The 22,200-nt window shown below is 62.1% G+C and overlaps 1 protein-coding gene across 1 annotated transcript; it reads right to left on the bottom strand.

The window, feature by feature from the left end:
- Nucleotides 1-1,742: 1,742 nt before the first annotated feature.
- Nucleotides 1,743-21,906, bottom strand: CADM3 (cell adhesion molecule 3; the record flags this gene model as incomplete). Its single annotated transcript, XM_084276786.1, has 11 exons — nt 1,743-1,861; nt 2,353-2,421; nt 2,893-3,018; nt 3,973-4,095; nt 5,850-6,019; nt 6,329-6,419; nt 7,035-7,205; nt 7,419-7,556; nt 7,689-7,841; nt 8,084-8,224; nt 21,834-21,906. 11 exons carry the CDS (start codon nt 21,904-21,906, stop codon nt 1,743-1,745), a joined length of 1,374 nt encoding a protein of 457 aa, XP_084132912.1.
- Between the last annotated feature and the right edge of the window lie 294 nt (nt 21,907-22,200).

Raw genomic sequence — 22,200 nt, 5'->3', positions numbered from 1 at the left:
CAAACCCCACGGGTCCAGAGGGAGGGATCTGGGATCCTGGGAAGCTGGAAAACCTCATCCCAGGGGTGAGGGAGGGGACCTGGCTCCCCAGGGCTGTGCAGAGCCCCGTCCTGTGGGTGGGGGGCAAACAGACCTGGGGACACACTGGAGAGGTTGGGAAAGCTGCTTGGTTTTGTCTTGGAAGAGTTTGTGAAGCAGGAGGTAGGACAAGTCTCCCCCCCCAGCACCCTCAGAGCCCCCCCCCCCCAGTCTCCTCAGAGCCCCCCTGACCACCCACCACTCCAAACCCGAGTGGTTCAGCTGCTCTTGGCTGCAGCCCTTGGAGCTGAGGAGAAACCAGCTGTTCCCCAGCTCCCACGTGCCCTGGGAAGGGGCTGAGGAGGGTTGGGAGGGATATTAGGGGGGGTGCAGACCCCTCCCAGCAGCAACCCCACCAGAGCCCCTCTCTGCACAGCTCCCAGCCCTCAAGCTGCTGGTGTTGGGGAGCGATTCTGCTCCAGCTCAGCTCCTGGGGTGCCACCAGCCACGTCCCCTCCAGTTGACACCAATCTCTGGGTCTGAAGGACCTTTCCAGAGGCCACAGGAACCCCAGAGCTGGCCCAGCCATGAGGGAAAAGGTGATGGCTGCAGCCCCCAGCTCTCCTGGCACAGGCAGGGCCCCTCCTGCTCTGAACATCTCAATAGATGGGTTGAAATTGACGTTTCCAATCAGAGAATTTTGTAAAAAGTTGGGGCTTTTTCTCTGGATTCACCCCCCAAAAACCTCTCCCCACCCCCACCCCACCCCCCCTCCCACCGGGGTGGGACCCAAGAGCTGCAGTTCCCCAGCAGCTCCCAAGTCTCATTTGGGGGCTTCAGGAATTCCCACCCTGGAAAAAGTTGATCCCTCCCCCAGTTCACACATCTACTGCACGAGGACAGCTCTCCCTCCCGCAGGGGACACTGCTCCACAAGAACCACCAAGGATAAAAACAGGGCAGGGGGCTTGGAGAGGAGGGGAAGGGAGGGAAAGGGGGTTGGGGGGGGGGGTGTGTTGCTCCCTGCTCACCCCCCAGCCACACACTGAGACCTTGGAAGTAGAGATGCTCCCCCATGAGCATCCCACACCAGCCACCACTTCCCAGCCTGGCTGGAGCCATCACACCCAGAGCCTGGAGCTGATTTTATCCTTGGCTTATCAAAAAAACCAGAAGAAACTCAAAATAGAGAGAAACATAAGGGTAAAAAAACCAAAAAAGAAGAGCTACATCAACCCCAGCCCCTGCTGTTCCCCCCACCAAGGGCCCCAAAAAGCAAAGAGCAGCCACGAAACCCAAGCAAAGGTCCAAAGGAGGAAGGAAAAGTCGCTCACTCACGGGGTGGTGGGTGTTTCGGTGGTGGGGATGGGGGTGCAAGCAAGCAGAACAGGGCTGGGGCTTCCACTGGCCCGAGTCAGAACGGTTTGTACAAGTTCAAGCATCATCATCATCATCATCATCATCATCATCATCACCAGGTCTCGGGGCCGGGTTGCTCTCTGCTCTCTTCTATCCCCTCATCCCTCTTTCTCCGTCCGTCCGTCCGCCCGTACCGGGCGCGAGAGAAAAATGATCTGTTTGGGTTGGAGTTTTTTTTTTTGGGGGGGGAAAGGGGTGAGTTTGGGGGAAGGGGGGGTGGTGGTGGTTTTTTTTTTTTGTGGTCTGGTTTCTGTTGTTTCCATCGGGGTGTCTGGGCTCCTTTTCCTGCTCTCCCCCAACTCCTCCCTAGATGAAATACTCCTTCTTGTCATCGCTGCTGGGCTGGCCGCCCTCGGCGTTGATGATGGCTGTGTCAGCATCTGGGGCATCATCAGAGCCCTTGGCCTCGTGGGTCAGGTAGGTACCTGGGTGAAGAAGAAGGGGAGGGGGTCAGCATTGTTTTTTTGGGGGTGATCTGTTGGTACCCTGCTTCTAGGAAAGCTGGGGAAAGCCAGGAAGGGTCCTGGTGGTGGGGGGAAGATCTTGTGGAGAGTAGAGTCCGTGGGATCCAGCCTGAAATGGAAAAGTCACTGGTTTCTCTGGGATGAGCTTTGCTTTGGGGGGTGTGAGTCAGTGGGGGCTGCTCAGGGCTTTGGGAGGGGGTGATGCTGGGTCCCCCCCTTCACAAGCAGCAGCCCCCCACTTGTGCTTCCAGACACACTCCCTGCTCCTCCTCGCACCCCTGTCCCTACTCCCCCCCACTCTGCAAAGCTGCCGTCCTCCTGGAGGGTCCAGGTCCTGGCAGCCCCCAGAGCCGGCACGGTGTGGGGCAGAGGGTGTAGCTGTTGGGGAGGGGGGGGGTGCTCAGAGGGCAGGGATGGGGAATTGGGGGGTGGGTGGGGGGGCTCTTACTCACACATCACCTCTGGTGGGGTTTGCCGCTGGCTGGATGTGACCGTCTCCCCGTGTCCTACGCACAAACCTGCTGGGTGGATGAAAAGGCCGGGGATGGGGAGCTGGAAACAGTGTGTGGGGGAGAGGAAGAGGAAGGTGGAGGGGCTGGAGGGGCGTTGAGGAAGCCAGGGAGGTGGAGAAGGTTGGGCACAGATGGGGATGGCAGCACAGGCTGTCCCAGGGCAGGGGGGGGATCCCAAGCTGTGAAGAAGTGATGGAGAAATGGGATAGGAGCCACCTCCAGCTGGAGCTTCCCAGGACTCCAGGGAGATCCCTGCTCCAGGGTCAGTGCCTGAAGCCACGCTGGGATTCCCTGGACACAAGGGAACCATCTGCATCCCTTCACCTCCACCCACTCCCCTCAGGGATGGAGCCCGGCTGCCAGAGACCCACGGCTGGGGGAGCACTGCTGGCTGTGCCAGGGCTCTGAGCACCCCCCCATATGGCTCCAAGCCCCCACTGTGTGGCTCCAGCACCCCCACACGGCTCCAGCACCCCGTACCTTTGTGCCTGATCAGGTAATGTCCCAAGACGATGAGGAGGCTGAGCAGGAGGAAGACGATGACAGCGACCACCCCGCCGATCACCGCGTGGTACGTGCTGGAGGTGGAGGGCACCGGGCTGGCGTCTGCCCCGGCGGCCAAGGGAGAGAAACAGAGAGAGAAGGAGACGCTGTGGACCCTGCAGAGCAGAGACCAGGGCTCACCCAGCCTCACAGGGCCTGATCCTGCTCAGCTCGACCCTGCTGTGGATGAGATGTTGAGGCAGAAGCGAGGTGATGGTGGCAGCGGGGGGAAGCGAGGAGGGTGAAGAAGCAGCAGCCATCGGTGCCGGCTCCTGGGGGGAGCCTGATGGCTGAGCTGGGAGTGCTGGCCCAGCAGGAAGGTGGCTGAGAAGAGCTGTGATGGGCAAAGCCCTCCCTGCAGCCCTGGGGTGGTGCCAGCGACGTGCCCGGCGCAGCCCCTGGTCACTCCGGCGCAGCCGCCATCCTGCATCCTTCACGGTGGGTTTCTGCCTTGGATGGGGAAACTGAGGCAGAGCTGGGCTTGGCTCACTGTCCCCCCTGCATGGTGCTGGCAGGAGGGTGATGTGCAGGATGACACAGCCACCTGCTGCACCCCAAGGGACTTGGGGGGGGGACCCCACAGCCAGTCCACAGCCCACAGTGGGGATCCCAGGGTAGAGTCCTGGGGATAAATCCCCCATCAGCTCGCAGGGATGGAGCCACAGAAAGGTTCAGAGAAGGATTGGGACAGGACAGGGTGAGGCAACAGGACAGAGGGACAACATCTGACACGGACACACAGCAGAGGTTGCAGCTCACGAGCAGCTGCTGCTGTGGAAGAGCTGGAAGGACCCTCACACAAGCCCAGGCTCCGGGGTCTCAGCTCTCCCAACACACAAGACAGTGGCTGTGGGGTCCACACACACACACACACACAGAGACCCCAAGCAGCAGCTGCACAGGGACTGGTTGGGCACCTGGGAATGTGGTAAAGGTGTCCCCCAAGCCCAGGGTTGGGCCACCATCCTCCTGCAGAGCAGCTGGTCCATAAAGAGACAGAAAAGGAGCTTACGGTACCTTGGATGGGAGCTGGAGTGAAGGATGAAGCGGTGGCCATGGAAGCATGAGAGATGGGCTGGGAAGGGCCCGGCGGAGGGGCTGGAGTGGAGTGAACGTGTGGGGTGGGGAGCTGGGGAAGATCTGGGGAAGACGACAAAAACACAGGGACACCAATCAACCCCTGGGGAGGTGCTACGAGGTGACAGCCCCCTGGGGAGGGGACCCCAGCGTGGGGGACCCTGCTCTTCTCAGCAGCTCCTTCCATGAAAACCCCTTTCCTCAGCCACAGGTCCTGCTCCTCTTCTCCTGCCAGCATCCTCTGGGATGAAGGGGTGGGAATGGCTTCCCCATCTCCTACCCTACCAGCACCCCTCTGGTCACCACCTTCTTCCATGAGGGACCCCACTGGGACCCTTTTGCCCACGGAGCCCTGGGGCTGTGTTGGCTGGGAAGGATCACCCAGGGTGAGGTGCCACTGACGCTCTTCCTCAGGGACCCCTTTGTCCCCGCTCTGGTGATGGTGTCCAGAGCTCTGAGCAGCTCTGGGTGGGGGGCAAAGAGGGGGTTGATAATGGGAACCAAGCCTTGATGTGGAGCTGGGACATAGAGCAGGTGAGGGATGCTGGTGTCCTGGGGGTTGTGTGCTCCTTGAGCACCCCAGGATGCTGCTCTAAGCCTACAGATGGGTGCTGAGCACCCTGGGGCTGCTGTGCTCCTGGATGGATGGATGGATGGACGGACAGATGATGGATGTGGAGGACCCTGGGTGCTGCTGTGTGCTCAGGAACTGACTCCCTGCACCCACAGAGATGAGGGGACCCAGGGGGTGATGAAGGAGTGACTGCACAGGGTTGGGCGTGGAGGGGGCTCATCCTGAGCGGGCAGAGGAGGGGGATTTGGGGGGGGGATGACACAGGGTGCTCAGGGTGCCATCGCTGCCATGCCCATCTACCCACAGCCACATCAGACAGGAAGGACAGTCAGTGCCCACAACAAGAAGGGAGGGAACTGGGATGGGGATGGGAGGAGCTGGGACACGTGGGAGCGCTGCAGATGGAAAGTCCAAGGCTGGTAGAGAAGAGAGAGATGGCAAGAGGTTCAGCAGAAGAGGGGGACAGCCCCAAATCCAAGGCCAAAACCAAAGAGGGGGGGAACAGGCTCTGACCACCACAGGAAGCTGCTGGGCAAGGGGCTGGGGGCTGAGCATGGGACTGGGCTGGAGAAGCGCTCGCAGCCCCCTCCCCAGCTCCTGGATGGGGGCAGCAGGGCACAGCAGCAGCACAGCACAGGCAGGGCAGGGGGTAGAGGGGAAGCAATGGGTGCCAGCCCTCCCCACAGGCTTTGGGGACACAGGATGGGGTGCAACGGGTGGCAGCAGCTCCAGGAAAAGCCACAGGACCCCTTCTCCAGAACCTCAGTGTTTGGAGGGGTCAGCTGGCTGGAATCCTCCCCAGCTCACGGCGGTGACACGCAGAGGCTCCAGCAGAGTCCTGCCTGCAGCCCCCCACTGTCCCCCCCTCCCCCATCTCCCCTCCACGTCAGGGACCGAGCTCAGCCATGGCTGTGCCACATCCCTGCTCCACTCCCCCCTCACCCCACCACCTCTCTGCCCTCCTTGCCCCCCACCCCCAACCCAGCAGCAGCCCCACACCGCACAGGGAAGGGCTGGGATGCAGCCAGATGAGCTGGGGATGCAGCTCTCTGCCCATCACCCACCCCCACACTGCACCCCCTTAGTGCTAACCAAGCCCCCTGACACCCCCCCCCCCAAAAGAAACAGCCCATCCCCACATCCCTGGGGCACATCCCAGCCGGGATGGAGGTGGCTGTGCCAACAAGCAGCTGCCAGGGGAAGCCAAGTGATGCTGGTACCTTGTGTCCCCCCCCCAGCTTACCACTGACATCCAGGTTGTACTTGGCCACCACGCTGCCCATGGAGCTGGTGGCTGTGCAGACGTAGGTGCCACTGTCACTCTTGTTGAGGAAAGGGAAGATGAGGACGCTGTCAGAGCCCAGCGGCAGCGGCGCGTCGCTCCCCTCCTTCTCCCACAGGAATTCCTGGGGGCTGCAGAGCAGGATGGGGGTGAGGCACTGCTGCCCTTCCCAGCACCCCAAGGTGGGATGGGGGCACAGCCCACACCCCCTACCAGGTGGTGAAATTGAGGGGGAGGGGGATGTTTAGGGGAAGGAAAGAGGTTGAGATGGGTCTGGAGGGGTTTGCTGCAAGCTGTGGGCACCCAGCCCATGTGGTGCTGCCTGGGACACACTGCCCCCCAAGATTTGGGGGGGGGTTTGGGAGCCTGGCAGTGGGAGGATGAGTCAGCCAGAGCCTGGGGGGGCTGAGGAGGAAGGAGAAAGGGTGGGGGGGTCTTACATGGGGTTGCCCTGCCCGTCACACTGGAGCTGGAGCTTCTCCCCTTCCCGTGGGTACTGGGGATGCGGCTCGATCTTCGCTGTTGGTTTGTCTGGAGGAGGAGGAGACGCAGAGCTGGTGACTGCCTGTCCCTGCCCTGCACCCCCAAAACACTGCCCTGCACCGTGCAGGGCCTGCCTGCACCCCCAAACCCTGCCCCACACCGTGCAGGGCCTGCCTGCACCCCAAAATGCCATCCCACATGGCACAGGGGCTGCCTGCACCCCAAAACACTGCCCTGCTCTCTGCAGGGCCTGCCTGCACCCCCAAACACTGCCCTACACCATGCAGGACCTGTCTGCACCCCAAAATGCCATCCCACATGTCATAGGGCCTGCCTGCACCCCAAAATACTGCCCTGCTCTCTGCAGGGCCCACCTGCACCCCAAAACACCACCCTGCACCCTGCTGCAGTACACGTGGGGGTGCCCTGGGGTGGGGATCAGCACTCTGGGGTGGCACCGTGCAGCCCCCACGTTCCTCCTGGTCCTCCCAGGGGACAGGCAGGATTTGGGACATGGGGTGGGCAAGGGGTGGCACAGACAAGTCCCAGGGAGCCAGCGCTGGGAAGCCAAAGGCCACGTGGGTCCCCTCCACCTCTCCCACCCCTCTGCGTCACCCCGCCCCCTTCCCCACATGGCCCCCCTGTCCCCTCACCCCCACGTACAGTGGACCTGCAGCTTCTGTGTGGTGGACCTCTCTGAGTTCTGCAGGGACTCGTGGTCCACAGTGCAGGTCACCTCGGCTTCGTTGTCCTCCTTGGTGACACGGAACTCCACCCGACTGCTCACGGTGAAGGTCTTCCCGTTGGGGTCCTCCACCACCTCAGTACCCTCATCTGTGGGGACAGGGGACAGCAGGAGGTGATGGATGAAGGACACAAGCAGATCTGTGGGGCTGATGTGTGTGTTGAGCAGGGGACACCCTGTCCCCAGCCCTTTGTTGGTCCAGCACTGGGTACATCTCCCATCTCTGGTGCTCCAGCTGCCTCCTCAGTGTCCTCCAGCCCACCCAGCCCCTCAGAATTGAGCCCCACCACCCAGGCACTCACCTTTCAGCTCCTTGTTGCCCTTCTTCCACCGGAGCTGGGCTGCAGGTTTGCTGCCAGAGGACCGGCAGGTCAGCCTGGCTATCTTCTCCTCATCGATGGGCTGCTCGTGGCCAAAGATCTGGGGCTTCTGGGGGATCCCTGGCAGAGGAGGAGACAAGGAACACAACAGGCTGCTCACTGGACGTGCAGAGATGGGGAATAAACACCTCAAGGAGGAGTTGATAGGGCAGGATGAGGGACCAGCACCTTGTGGTGGCACTGGTGGCTTACCCAGCACGGTGACCAGGGCCTTGGCGGTCCGCACGGGCATGGTGAAGATGGAGCAGGTGTATTCCCCCTCATCAGACAGCACCACATCGCTGATGCTGATGGTCAGCTCGTTGGGTGTGGATCTCTCCAGCTGGATCCTGTTATCTCGTAGTGCTGGGGAAGGGGAGGGGGGAAAAAGGGGGACAGTGGGGTGAGGGACAGGCTCAGCACCACCACACCCCTCCACTCTTTGCCTGGTGGCATCACCGCGGGTGGGGAGAGGGAAGGAACATCCCCCTCCATGGCACCATCGGCTCCAACACACCTCCCATCCATCCCAACGCCATTCCAGCCCTGGAGCTGGCTCCTTGCCCCCTGGACAGGTCCCTCTCCCAGCCCCAGTTCCCACCCCCTACCTCGTTTCTCCCCGAAGTAGAGGGTCTGCTGGGCAGGGTTGGACCACTGCAGCGAGGAGTCATCGGGATCCTCCACCTGGCACTTGAGCACCACCGTCCCCCCGGCCACCACCGTCTCATCCGACGTCGTGGGCTGGCTCTCTGGATGTGGGTGGGAAATGTTAGCAGGGTCCCTTGGCAATCCCCCCACCCCATCCCTGCTGAGCATTCCTGAGCAACAAGAGACGGTGGGGATGACCCAGTGGGTACCCCAAAATCCCTGGGACAAGTTAGGTTCCAGCACCGTGCTGGATACAGATGGTGTGGGACTTTTTTCCAGCTGATCCCACACTCCAGAGGGTCTGGGTACACAGACAGGGGTCAGGGGGCTTGTCCCCACCACCCTGGGGACAACCAGGACCTGCTCATGGGTACATGTCACCCTGTGTGTCCCACTGTGATCCTCAGTGGATGTAGAAGCAGGATCCATCCCAGCACCCCAGCAGCTCCCAGGATGCTGCTTCCCACAGGCAGCAGCTCCAGCCAACACCAGAGACATCCATGTCCAGCCTGGCTCTGAGCACGACCCTGGAGCTGCTGGAAGGTGCAGGCAGAGACGCTGCCAGGAGCAAGCAGATCCGAGCAGGGGGATGCCAGGAAGCAGCAGGAGAGCTTGGAGATGGCACAAATTGCCTGGGGAGGCAGCAGCTCTGCTCAGCAAGCCGGGGCTCACACCCACGGTGCCTCCATGCCACGGGATGCTCCGTGTGAGGGGATGCTCCGTGCCACAGGATGCTCCACTGACCATCTCCAACCCCCCAACAAAAGCATCCCTGGTCCATGGTGTGTGGTCTGTGGGGTGCAGGTAGTGGCTGCCCCCCTGGGATACTCCTTAAGGGGGGTTTTCTCTTCCTCACGCTGCTCCTGGGCTGGGCACATCCCTTCCCAGCCTTTCCTCAGCTCAGACACCATCCTTGGCTCCCTCCAGGCTCCTCAGATGGCTCTGCGCTGCCCAAGGGCAAAGAAGAGCAGCGATGGGATCAGATAACCCCCTGCCTGCCCCAAGGACGGCTATTTTGGGAAAGCTAAGCCCAGCCACAAAAGGATGGGGACAGGGAGCAGGAAGGACCAAGGAGGTTTGGGAGGAGGGCAGGACATGGTTGCAGGGCATCCCAGGGGCCCCTTTGGCTGGTGGTCAGCTCCAGAAGAGGCCAAACTGGAAAGGACACAAATCCTTCCCTGCCTGCTCCATCACCAGACACACATCAAGTCCTGGGGTGAATTCCCTCCAGCCCCAGGAAAGCCCCCCACCCCGTGCCACCGACACCAACGTGCTGCACCCAAAGCTTTGCTGCTCCCCACGTGCCCGGGTTTGACCCTGGCCCTCAGCCACAGCCCTGCCCAGTTGGCCAAAGACCGTCTGGTTCCCATCTCATGCTCCAGATAGAGCTGAGGGGGGAGGGATCACCACGACCCCCCAACACCAGGGATGAGCATTGGGTGAGTGGGACCCATGCCCACCCCCATTACGGGGGGGGGGCTACATCTCCGCCATCACACAGCAGGCTCTGCACACTGGCCAGGGTTCCAGGCAGCAGCTCCAGAGATCCATCTGGGGCTCGTTTTAATTTGCTTAACGATGCCTTTGTGCTGCTGCCGCTGCAATTAGGGGATTAGACTGTGGCAAGCGCCCGCCGCCCAAACTCAAACCACGGCGGGACAGGGCCTCAGCCCCACGCACAGGCCTCATCTCTTAATTAACGCAATTACCATCTCCCCCACACCCAGTGCCAGCCTCATGAATGTATTTGGAGGTGGGGGGGAGCATACACAGAGCATTTCCATGGGGCTGGGGCCAGGCAATGCCACCAGCACCCCCACACTGGCTGACACGCAGGGCCTCACGCAGACCCTTGGCAGCTCCAGCAGCGACATCCCTTCTCCACATCAATCCCTTCTCCCCATCGACCCCCCCAGCTCACAAGAGGGGTCTCCAGCCCCCCCTCAAAACCATGTTTTTACATAGAGCTGCAAAGCCCCCTCCAGCTGGGGATGAGGGGTGGGGGGGGGGGTTGCGGCCTAAGGCCTCGCGCCCTCCGGCACGACCTAGATCCCGCGGCAGCCCCGGCGCCGCGGGCCCGACAGCTTGGAGGAGCAGATGGGCACGGCCGTGCCGCTGCGCCAGGGTGGTTTGGATTAATTAAAACCCTCCACGGCTGCAACTCGCTGGCCCTTGACAGAACAGGGGCAGAGCCGCCGCGGGAGCTGCTGTGGGGCCTGGAGGGGAGGGGGGGGCAGCAATCCCCCCCCCTTTACACACACCTCATCCTGCCAAGGAGCAGCACATCCCACCATGGGGAAGCTTCAGCACATCCCACCCTGGGGAAGCTTCACCCCATCCCAAAAACAGGTGTTCATCCCTCCTCACTGCTGCCTTTGTGGGTGATGCCCACCCTCAGCATGGCAGGTATGTGTGGGGGGGGGGGTTAGGGGGGTGCACAGGGGGCAAAGCTGCCACCCCACGCTGAGCTGGAAGATGCCTCAAGGCACCATGTCTGCTCCCAAATCCTCAGCTCTGTGCATCCTTCCTTGGGGGTCCTGAGGAAGATGGGGCTGGGGGGGGGTGGGGGGCACAGTTTAGGCCACCCTGCCTACACCCCACAGCAGGGTGAGGGGTGCTGGTACACCAGTGGGGCTCTCCGGGCAGCATCCTGCAGGCACAGGGAGTGGAGGATGGGCGCTCTCCCAGGCTGGCTGCAGCGAAAGCCCTTCAGATCCTCCTGGCACTCGGGTCCAACCCACCCCCACGAGCCCGGGGACAGGTGCTGCACACCAGGGCAAGCATCCGGCCCCGCCGTGCCAGCGACTGCTGCCAGCCTGGAGCTGCTGGCACGGTCCCTTGTCCTCTCCACGATGCCACACGATAGCCAAAACAGCTCCTAGGGACCCCCCATCGCCCCAGTCTGAGGGGCCGCGCAGCCTGAGACCCCACAGCCAGGCTGGGGGAGGCACATGCTCAGCCCCAGGGATGCAGGAGAAGCACATGGGGTTGAATCCAGCCCTCCCAGTGCAGGGCTCAGGTAGGAACAATCAGTGTGGGGACCCCCAACACCGCTGAGAGCCCCCCATGTTCACAGCGCTCTCCTCCCAGGGGCACCCCCAAACCTCACCAGCCAACTTGTGCCCTCACCGTCACCCAGCAAACAGGGTGAGGAGTTATCCCACAGACAGCGAGGGGTCCCAACACGCACAGGATGCCAGATCCCCCCAAATCTGGGGTGAGCAACCACCAGCACCCCACAAAATACCACAGCAAAGCTCTGCCAGGCTCTGCTTTAGGCCAGGAGCTGCTGCCCGCGCTTCAGCTCCCAGTTGGCACTGGGAAATCAGGAGTGCTGCACTCTAGAAAAACCAATATTTCATTAATTAATAGTATTAATAGAAGTGCTTGCTGCAGGGGGGCTGCACCCACTTTTGTAAGGGAAATAAACCCCCCATTTGTGCTTCTCTCCCAGCCCCACACCCCAAGCCCAGCAGTGGGACCCGCCAGCACGCACAGCCCCTTCTCCACAGCTCCCAGCCCTGGGATGCTGCCACGCAGAGACACACCGACCCCCCCTGCTCCATCACATCTCCAGGGACTCCTCCAACCAAGCACGATGCTGGCTGCCTTCCCCAGGAGCTGCCTCACCCTCAGCATCCTCAGGGAAGGGGTAAGAAACGCCTGGGAAGAGCAGCACAGCCCAGTAGCCATCCTGGAGGATGCCCCTGCTGCCCAGTAGCCTTCATGGTGTGTCTGGAGGATGCCCTGCTGCCCAGTAGCCTTCATAGTGAGTCTGGAGGATGTCCTGCTGCCCACCCCGACCTCACCAGACACTGGACACCCTTCCAGCATCCACACTTGGGGTGGATGAGAGCTCGGGTGCCCAGGCTCCTCTCCCAGCTTCCACCAGACACATCCACGTCGTGCCCAGCCAAACCTGCCTCCAGGCTGGGAAAGCATTTCTGTGGGGGCAGAAGTGACCCCAGCCCTGGGAGAAGAACCCCCCCCCTGCTCAAACCCCTCAAACCCTCCAGCCCCAGGGAGCGCCACTCACTGTTCTTCCTCCTCCTCTTCTATTTCAGCTGGTTTCCCTGCCATAAAAACCCGATCTACTCCTGCTGGCACAGCCATTCCCCACGGTAAGCACTCTCTCTCCTCCAAAGAGCCTATTTTAAGGATTCACTCAGCAGCCATGACCTGCAAAAGCTCCTTTCCCAGCCCCAGGCATCCCCTTCCCGGCGCGGTGACACCGGAGCAGCCCGGCCAAGGTGGCAGTTTGGAACTGGGTGGCTCCCAAACCCAGCCAAGCGGGCTCAGACATCTGCTGTGTGAGCAGCCTGGGAATCCACAGTCTGGGATACCCAAAGCCCAACTTCCAGGCTCCTCCTCACCAGCAGCTGAGTTGCTCCAGATTTTGTTAGAGGGGGGGTGGAAACCTGCTCTTGTTTGGGTACATCTGCTCCCGTGCTCCTCTTCCCGGCGTGGAAACCAGCCACACCGGCACGCTCCAGCCCTCAGACAGCAGATCCATCCTTCCAGGAGCTGTAGGGCAAAGGATCCTGCTCCAACACCTCCAGGATCAGCTCCTTTTCCAGACTTGTGGCATTCAGGCATCTCTCAGGGCTGTGAAGCTTCACTGGAGCGCTGTGGCTGAGAGGCAGCCGGTGGGATGGGATGGCTCCGTGCCAGAACAAGGCAGAGGAGGGGACGGGCAGCAGGAGGTGAAGGGAACAGATGGAGAGTCAAGGCTGAACCCAGCTCAGCTGAGGAGGATGTGATGGGAAGGTGCTGTGGTTTAACCCCAGCTGGCAGCTCAGCATCACACAGCAGCTCACTCCATCCCACCGGCGGGATGGGGAAGGAAGCAGGAGGAGAAGAGTGAGGGAACTCGGGGGTTGGGATCAGGGCAGCTCAACAGGTTCAAAGCAGCAGCTGTGCACACAAGGGGAGCACAAGGAATTCATTCCCCACACCCCATCCCCCATCCTGGGGAGAGCAGGGCTCCAGCACACCTAACAGGGACTTGGGGGGAGGGACACCACCTCTCCCAGTGTCCTTCCCCCTCCTTCTCCCAGCTCTCTGTGCTGGGTATATAAATCTGGGGTACCCCTTTGCTCAGCAGTCCTGGCTGTGTCATGTCCCCCCCCCCCAGCTCCCTGTGCACCCCCAGCCTGCTCACTGGGTGGGGGGTGAGAAGATGCTGCTGCTCAGCAGGGCCTGGAGCATCCCTGGATCATCCACAATCCCACACCACAGACCAGCTGCTGGGAAGAGAGTTCACAGCCCAAAGCAGAGAGAAGCCAGGCTGATCCATGAGCAGGGACACCCCTGCACTGTCACCCAGCTGCTGGGTTGGGGTATCCCACTGCCAGGCTGGGGTGCTGATCTTCCCTGGCACAGCAAGGTGGCAGGAGCTCTGGCATCCAGATGCTCCAGGCTGCTTTCACCCCCCTCCCCAGGGACAAATCCAGACCCCCATTTGCATCCTCCAGCCCCTCCACCAGCTCCCAGCCCCCTGGCTCCAGCTCCCCATCCTTACCCCAGCCAGGGATTCAGTCTTGGGGTGTCAAAGGACCCTGATCAAGACACGACTCTCCATGTCTTACAGACAGGGTGCTGTGACCTGCTGCCCACCAACAGCCAAGCCCCCTGCTCCAGGGGCTCCAGATGTGGTACAGGAGATCCAGAGGAGAACAGGTGAAGGGACAGGGGGACCAACTGTCCCAGCACCAAACAGGATGGGGCCACGCTCCCCCCAGGCACTCAGCCAAGCCCAGGGGCAAAGCAAAGGGCCCCAGCTCCCCATCACAGCCTGTCCTGACCCCTGGGCTTCTCCCAAAACCCTGACAGAGACTTAGGGCCAGGTGATGCTCTCCAGCAGCCCGGTCCTGGTTCGAGGGGCTCAGCCCTGAGCACTGTGGGGCACCACATCCTTCTCCCACATGTGGGGACAGCGTCACCTCCCCCCAGCCCCTCCACAAGACTACAGCCAGAGCTGCCTGGCCAGGGTTAAGCGACTGGAACCCACCAGCAATTATCAACCCATCAGCAGCCAAGAGAGAAGCAGCTGAAGAGAGAAGCTGGTTGCTGTTTCACACGCTGCCGGAGCTCTGGGGTCGCAGGATGCCCTCATCCTCCTCCTCCTCCCTCCTCCTCCAGCACCGGCTGGCTGCTTTTCCAACAAGCTGGCAGAGCCCCCCCTTTCCCCCTGCGTGCCTTCAAACCAGCCCTCACCACACACCCTCCTCTGCTGCGTGCATCTTGAGCAGCACAGGGAAGCAGCCTCAGGACCCCGAGCAAACCGCACTGCCTGGTCCATCCATCCCCTTCCCGCCCCAACATCCACCCTTCTCCCAGTTGCCCCAGGGCTGGATAAGGTCCTGTGGAGAGCTGGGATTGGGAGCAGGCTGGATGAGGAGCTGGGGGACCTGACAGCATCAGCAGCTCCTGCTTGGAGCTTTGGCAGCCACACAAACCTGGGTGGGTGCTGGTGGCTCCGCTCAGCCCTGTTTGTGTGTTCACACCAGTCCAGTGGGCAACTGGAATCCCAGCTCTGGGCACAGCTGTCACCTCCTTCCAGAGCCACCAGCAATCGCATGGCTGAGGGGATCTGTTCCCACCCTGACCCACCAGCCAAACCCAAACCCACAGAGCACCCAGCTCAGGCAGACCTGGGTCCACCAAGCCCTTGGAGGGGGCAGGACAAGATGTAGGGGGGGTGATGGCAGTGGGGAACCCCCCCCTCCCCATTCTGGGCCATCACAAATAACCCAAACACCATGACAGCCATGCCCAGTGTCTGAGCGTTCCCAGGAGCATCCCAAGGGGGGGAAAAACACCCTTGGGAAGGAGCAGCAAGCCCCCCCAGACCCCCACCCCAGGCAGCAGCGAGCGGAGGCAGGGCAGGACGACCCTTCCCCAGGACCCTCCTCCAGTTTGACAGCAAACAGCTGAAAACTCCTTATGCATTTTTTTTTTGGGGGGGGGAGTGTGTTTTTTAAGCTCCTACCCTAAGGCCAATCTCCAACATGCCTGTTGCCAAGGGAACGAGCTCTTTGCTTTGACAGTTCTGTTTTAAGGCTCTCCTGCCTGCCCAGCGAGGTGTCTCCAACAGCTCCGGCGCGTGCCCGGCGACGTCGCTCAACCCTTGGCAGTGGAGCCCTGGCTGAGCTGGCACTGGAGTGGGGGAAGGGATTGGCACCCCCAGCCACCCAAGATTAACCATGTCTGGCTGTGTAAGAGGGTGTTTATACCTGAAATCAGAGATGGGGAAGCCCTGGCTGGTCTGCTCCCCTTCCTCAGGGGACTGATGGGCACGAAGGCTGGTGCCTGCTGATGGGCACCGCACACCAACGCCTCCTCCTGACTTCCCAGGCAGACTGGAGGGATTGCAGAACATTAATCCACAGGTTCAGCCTCGCTGCTCTTGCAGGTGGCTGTGGTGGATCCTCTGTCATGCCCAGAGGTGGCCAAGACACCCTGTCTTGGCTGTGGCCCACCAGGTCATCTCTGGGGTTGCGTGGTCCAAATTCCCCGGAGATGAAGCCCCCCCAGCACCACCCCAGGGAGACAAAAGCACCCAGAAACCAAAGCTGGGGAGATGCTGAGAGCCAGAACAGAACCTCCCAGGGATGTGCTGTGATGCTGACGTGTCACTGCATTCAGCTGCTTGGGGTGGGGGTTATCCCAGACCAGCCAAGAGCAGAGGCTGGAGCACCACCAGCACCCCACAACTCCTCCCACCTTCCATACAGCTCAGACTGGGAGGGCAGCAGAGCACAAGCCTGATGGCAGCAGAAAGGAGCATGAGGAGCTGCTGCCCTGGGCACAGCGCTGGCATGGATACCTCCAAACACATCCCAGCCTGGAAAGTGGATGCCCAGGGTGTGTGGGGCAACGGGGTCCCAACCCACCCCCATCCTTGGGCACCACCAGCCCCACGCTTGGCTCCAGACTGGGAAAGGGAACCCAGGGTGGGCAGGAAGCCTGCTGCTCTCTGTGCTGCTTGGATCAGAGGAGTCAGAGCTTGCTTTCCCTGGAAACATCGGCCTGAAAACAGCAGCTGTCTGGAAGAGCTGATGCTCCAGCATCAGGCTCACTAATACACTGTCTGGGGCATCACAGGGTGAGGAAGAGCATCTCTGGCTGGAGCATCACCAGCCCGGGAAGGGGCAGGTCCCCGGAGGGACAAGGGGAAGCTCCCAGCTCCACAGCCACATGCAGACCCCGGGGTGACCCAGGAAGATGCTGCCACCAGGCTCCAGGGTGTCACTACCCCTCTGGCACACGCTGGTGACACCGAGGAGCCTCCCCAGTCCCCGGGCAGCCGGAGCCGCAGCGTGTGACACCCGCAGAGCCGTCCCTGCGCCCTCAGAGCGTGACGCCGGGCAGGTGACCGGAATGGATAAGCACATTCCTGCCCAGCCCTTGGTGTGTGTCTCAGCTTCTCCTCTGCCTCCCTCTGCTGCCATCGACTGCGAGGTCTCAGTACCCTCGTCTGGCATCAGAAAACACAACACATCACCGCGTCCGACTCCTGCCTGGCTCCTCTCCTTCCTCCATCCCTCCCTCCCTCCTCACACAGCCCAGCAGCGGAGCTGGGACAGCCCTGGGTGGAAGCAGGAGCTTTTTCAGGGCAGGATGGAGAGCCTCATCCCCCCCAGCCATCCTCCCAGGCAGGGATCGCTTACACCTCGCCGTCGCTGCATCGCTCTGCGGCCGCAGGTGCCTGGCCAAGAGCAGAGGGGAGGGAACTGGACCAGATGGTTCAAGCTGAGCTGACCCAGTAATTCAGAGGAGGAGAATGAGCTACATCCGCCTACGCGGGTGTTAACGGCGCTGGCGTCACCTTCAAGGACCTACGGAGTCAATGAAGAGCTGAGCAACCAGCGAGGAGGGAACTCAACGTGTGCTGACACCGTGGCAGAGCTGCACGGCCGAGCCACAGCCTGGGCTGGGAGAGGGTCTGGAGAGGGTCCGGAGGGAGGCAGGGCTGGGCACCGGGCGTACGCACCCACTGCCTGCACGGTGAGCTGAGAGCTTCCCGGGAAGCACCTGCACGAGCAGGGCATGCACGCAGCAGCCATCATTAGGGACACGGGTGAACAAGCCCAGTGGAGCAGAAGCAGAGCCCACTGAGCTCCAAGACCATTACAGCAGCAGCAAAGGCGCCTTGGACACACATCCCACACCCTGCACCAGCCATCATTAGGGACATGAGTGAACAAGCCCATTGGAGCATGAGCAGAGCCCACCAAGCTCCAAGCCCATTACAGCAGCAGCGAAGGCACCTTGGACACACATCTACACCCTGCACCAGCCATCATTAGGGACATGAGTGAACAAGCCCATTGGAGCATGAGCAGAGCCCACCAAGCTCCAAGCCCATTACAGCAGCAGCGAAGGCACCTTGGACACACATCTACACCCTGCACCAGCCATCATTAGGGACATGGGTGAACAAGCCCAGTGGAGCACGAGCAGAGCCTGCTGAGCTCCAAGACCATCACAGTGGCACCATGGCAGTGAAGGTGCCTTGGACACACACCCTGCACCAGCCATCATTAGGGACATGAGTGAACAGGCCCCGTGGAGCACAAGCAGAGCCCACCGAGCTCCAAGCCCATCAAGGTGGCAGCGAAGGCACCTTGGACACACATCCCACACCCTGCACTGCACCTGTACCCCGCACCTCATCCGTACCCCGAATCACATCCTGCATCCTCCCTCATGCTCCTCCCAGGAGGATCCGAACGGCCCCGTAACACCCCGGATCGGGGTAAATCAAGGATAAAGCCAACCCAGTGAAAACCAAAGAGAAACCCGTTCTCCTGAGCGCGGATCCCTCCATCTGGCCAGGCGCCTGGCCGTGCCAGCGCCAGGGTGACTACCCAGATGTAGACGCCTCCAGTTACTCCAGCGATTCCAACACCCCTGGCGAGGCGAGAACGTCGGGCGGAGGGAGCAGAGGCAGCGTCTAGCACGCAGGAGACCTCTCAAGCTGGGAATCCTGGGCAAGCAGGACGCTTCCCTCCTTCTCCTTCCGGAGAGGGAGCGGTACCCACATCATCCCAGCATCATCCCAGGCAGGCTGTTGGGGGTTTCTCCTCAGCGTTGAGGACCATGCCAAGAATCCAAGGCATTGTGGGGAGGGATTCCTGTCCCAGGGTGGTGCCAGCTCATCCCCTCACCGTCTGGGCACGCAGCGGGGCAGCTCTGCACCACTTGATCCCACCTATTGTCTTCAAAGCCAGGGCTGCCTGGTGAGCCTAACGTGTTGTGCCAGGCAGCGGCTTTCACGTTCCCCATCCATCTCCTTCCGCCCGGGCGCTCGCAGAGGTATCCTCTCCTCCAGCTGAGGATGATCCCAGCCGTGTCTCCAGCTCTCTTCCCTCATGCAGCTGATCCAAGTCATCCCAAAGCAGCCCAGGGTGTTCAGGTATCACAGACAGGTTGTGCTCCCTCTTCCCCACGCCTGCACGCTGCCTCCTCGCCAGGGATGTCACCCCTTCCTCTGCTCCGAGGGCTTGTGGAAAGAGACTCAAAGCATCTGGTGAGCCCTGATGACAGGTGAGGATGGGTGTTTGCGCCCATCAGTTGGAGCAATCAAAGCTTCAGACAAGGGATGGGCTTTCACCAGCCCAGTGCTCCTTCCCTGGGGTCTCCTGCCCAGGCTGGAGGTCTCAGACAGCCTCCCATGGAGGAGCATCTCCTTGGGGAGGAGGAGGACACGACCTGTAGCCATCATCTGCTCCAGAACTTCAGATAAGAGTCCAAACCTCTCTCCCAGCCCCACGCTCCTACCATTAGACACCATTCCCACACAGGCAGGGCAGGGGGGTGACTTCTCCAGAAAGGAGACCATCTGGAAGCACAGGGCATCTCCCCAGACAGAGAAAGCTCCTCCTGCATGGTCTGGCCATGCAGACACCTCCACCAGCTTCAGAAAGGTGAAACCACCTTCCAGACCAGATTGGTCTCCTGAACCTGCAAACCCCAGCAGGGACCTCACCTCACCTGGCTTCAGGCATCCTGTGACGGTGCCCAGGCTCTCCTCAGGGAGCAGGGAGACACAGGCACAGGACACCTAACCAGCCTCAGCACCTACGTGGGATGGGACAGCCCTGCCCATCGTGCTGTGGCATCTAAACCTGGTGGGGCAGACCCAGCTCTACGACCCTGAGGCTTCTCCCAGGAAGAGAAACACATGGAAAGCACCTGGGAAGAAAAAGGGATGGGAGACCCCGAGTTTAGCTCCCTGCTGGAGCTGCCCAGCCTCCTCCCTGGTGCTCCTCACCGAGGGATGCTCAGAGCCTGTGATGCCGGTACCACAACAGGGTGAAGGTTCCTACCCAACACAGGGGAAGGTGAAAAATGGCCCAAACCAGCCCAAAACCGCCTGGTTTTGGCACGTGGTGGCTTCCCAAGAGACAACAGTGGGGCACTGTTCAAACAAAAGGGTTACACAACTCCAGAGTGGAATAATCCTCCCAGCAAAGGACAACCACGCACCCAGCCCAAACACTCCGAAATCTGCCGACACCAGCACAACACCCGCCAAGTGCACCGACACGGCCCCAGTGGGAGGGCACCAGTGCTCCCAGTGCCCAGGCAGCTTCCAGGGGCTCTGCTGGGCCCTGTCACTGTTGGAGCTTTGAAATCCAGAATGCCAGAGGAGCTTTTTTTTCAGTTAGAGGAGGCAGCTACTCCATCCCACACCCTGGGAAGGGTGATGCTGGGGGGGTTCCCAGCTGGAGAGCCACGCTGGGAGCAGAGGGGCACGAGGGTAAGGCACAGGCTGCAGAGATGTGCTCACAGCTTCTCTTTGAGTATCTTTCAGCCACCCATCCTCTCCGCTCCTTCAGGGTCCGTCTGTCTGTCTGCCTCAGCTAAGGGAGAGCCTGGCAGCTCCTGGCCAGGGCTGGGCCAGGAAGGAATCTTGCAGTGTCATCATCCAGGCTGCATCCTGTCCTAGGACTGTACACAACTTCAGGTCACGGCCACCCCTCCTCCTGAGAGCACTCATCAGGTTGATCAGCACCCTCCTTCCCACCCTTCCCCTGCCCAGTTCCAACCCACACGCTGAGCACAGGGAGGATGCTGGGACATCCCTGTGCCGTGGGGCTGAGCATCACCCACACCCGAGTGACTCTTTCGGGCTCCCGTGGGAGGACCGTGGCCATAACCAAATATAAACCTTGGGATTCGTGGATGGGAACTGAGCCACCAACCCACAGCAGCCCCCAAAGCAGCTCTGCCCGTGACAGAGGAGGGATGGGGCTGTGGGGGAGGCAGGTGGAGGCGGACGGGAACCTCGTCTTCGGGATGCTGCCAGGTTCAGACCCCTGTAACACATCCCACCACGACAGCCGCCCTCAGCATCACCACCATCACACCACGACCACCTTGCCCTGCTTCCAGCCAGCCACGGAGCAGCCACCTGGCTGGCAGCCAGCCCCCACAGCCCCCTCCCCAAAAACACAGAGCAAGGGGGAGAAGCTGGGGCTCAGGAAGCTGCTGCAGCTCCCCACATCCCTCTCCCCATCTGAACGAGCATCCAACACGATTTAATCACCACAAACGCAGCACCCCCCCCAGGAATTCCAGGCCCTGACTGTGGGGCGATGGCTCCGGGGTGGAACCGGCACGGGAATCACGGTGTCGGGACTGAGGAGCCGGTACCCAGACCCCGTTTGCTTGGCAGCGGTTTCGTTACCGGGCGCCGTTACCCGCGGCGCTGCTGGGGTGTAGGGCGGGTAAACACCCTTTGTCTCAAGGGCTGATGCTCCAGCCCAGCCCCGCCACGGACTGGCCAGACGCTGGGATGCCATCAGACACCCCGGCAGCGGCGCGATCCCGGGGGATGGGGAGGATGGGGAGCGGCTGCTCCTCCTTAAACCCCCCCCCCCTTCCCACCCTCGGGATTGGGGGAGGGAAAGGAGATGCGACCCGACAGCTCCCACCGAGGGTCGGGGGGAAGCGGGGACACGCTCCATCACGGGGAAGGGGCTTCCCACGCCGGGGAGGTCACCCCCATCCCTGGGGCTCCATCATCAGCCCATGGGGATGTCTGTCTGTCTGCCTCCCCACCGGGGGGGGGGACACACCGCCGACCCCCGCCATCCTCCCGGGGAGGGATGGAAAAGGAGGCGGGGGGGGGCTTTACCTCACCGGGGAGTCTCCATCCACCGCTCCCCCCCCACCTCAACCCACGACTCCACCCGCCCCGCCGCGGGCAGCGCCGGGAGGGGCCGGGCTCCGCCGCCGCCGCCCGCCGGGGCCTGTCTGGAACCTTCCGTCGCCCCGGCCCCAGCCCCGCCCCGGGCGATGTAGGGTGTATGTGTGTCAGGGTGGGCAACACCGCTACAACCGTGACCTTGAGCCCCCCCCCCGCCGCGCCGGGACCCTCCCGGGAGCGGCGGAGACGGAGCCCCCGGGGCAGGGCGGCACCTGCCGGGCCCCGCCGCGCCTGACCCACATAACGGCGCAGCCCCGCCGCCTCCCGCACCTGTCGCTTGTGCGCCGCCGGTTGCCCCCCCCATCATCATCATCATCCCCATCATCATCATCCCCATCCCCATCACCCCCCCACACACCGGGTTACCGGTCCCCCCGGGGGGGCAGGAGGGATGGAGGAAGAGGCGCATCCCCTTCACCAAGGGGGCTGAGTGATGGAGGGGATGGGGAAACAGGGTATCGCCCACCCCCGGTACCGGCGCCGTTACTCACCGTCACGGGAGAGGTTTCCCCGGGAGGAGCCGAAGCAGGCGGCGAGGAGCAGCAGGAGGGCAGCGGGCAGCATGGTGGCTGCGGAGGGTGGGTGGGTGGGTGCCCACGGCGGGGCGAGGGGCTCCCAGCCGGTACAGAGGCGGCAGCGGCAGCAGCACCGGGCGCTGCTCTCCGGTCTGGAGCCGGCGGTGCGGCAGCGGCGGGGATTAAATAGAGCGCGAGGAACAGACCATTCGTACCGCGGCGGCGGGGGGGGGATGCTGGGGTGGGGGGGGGTGAGGTGGGGGGGTGGGGGGACCGCGCCGGTGCCGCCCCGCTCGGCCCCCGTGTAAACGTGCCCGCTCCGGCCGCTGGCTCTCCGCCCCCC

The sequence above is a fragment of the Gallinula chloropus genome (assembly GCF_964237585.1).
Source record: "Gallinula chloropus genome assembly, chromosome: 29".
Lineage (NCBI taxonomy): Eukaryota > Metazoa > Chordata > Aves > Gruiformes > Rallidae > Gallinula > Gallinula chloropus.
Note: the sequence above shows the minus strand (reverse complement) of the source record. Positions and strands in the feature narration are given on the sequence as shown.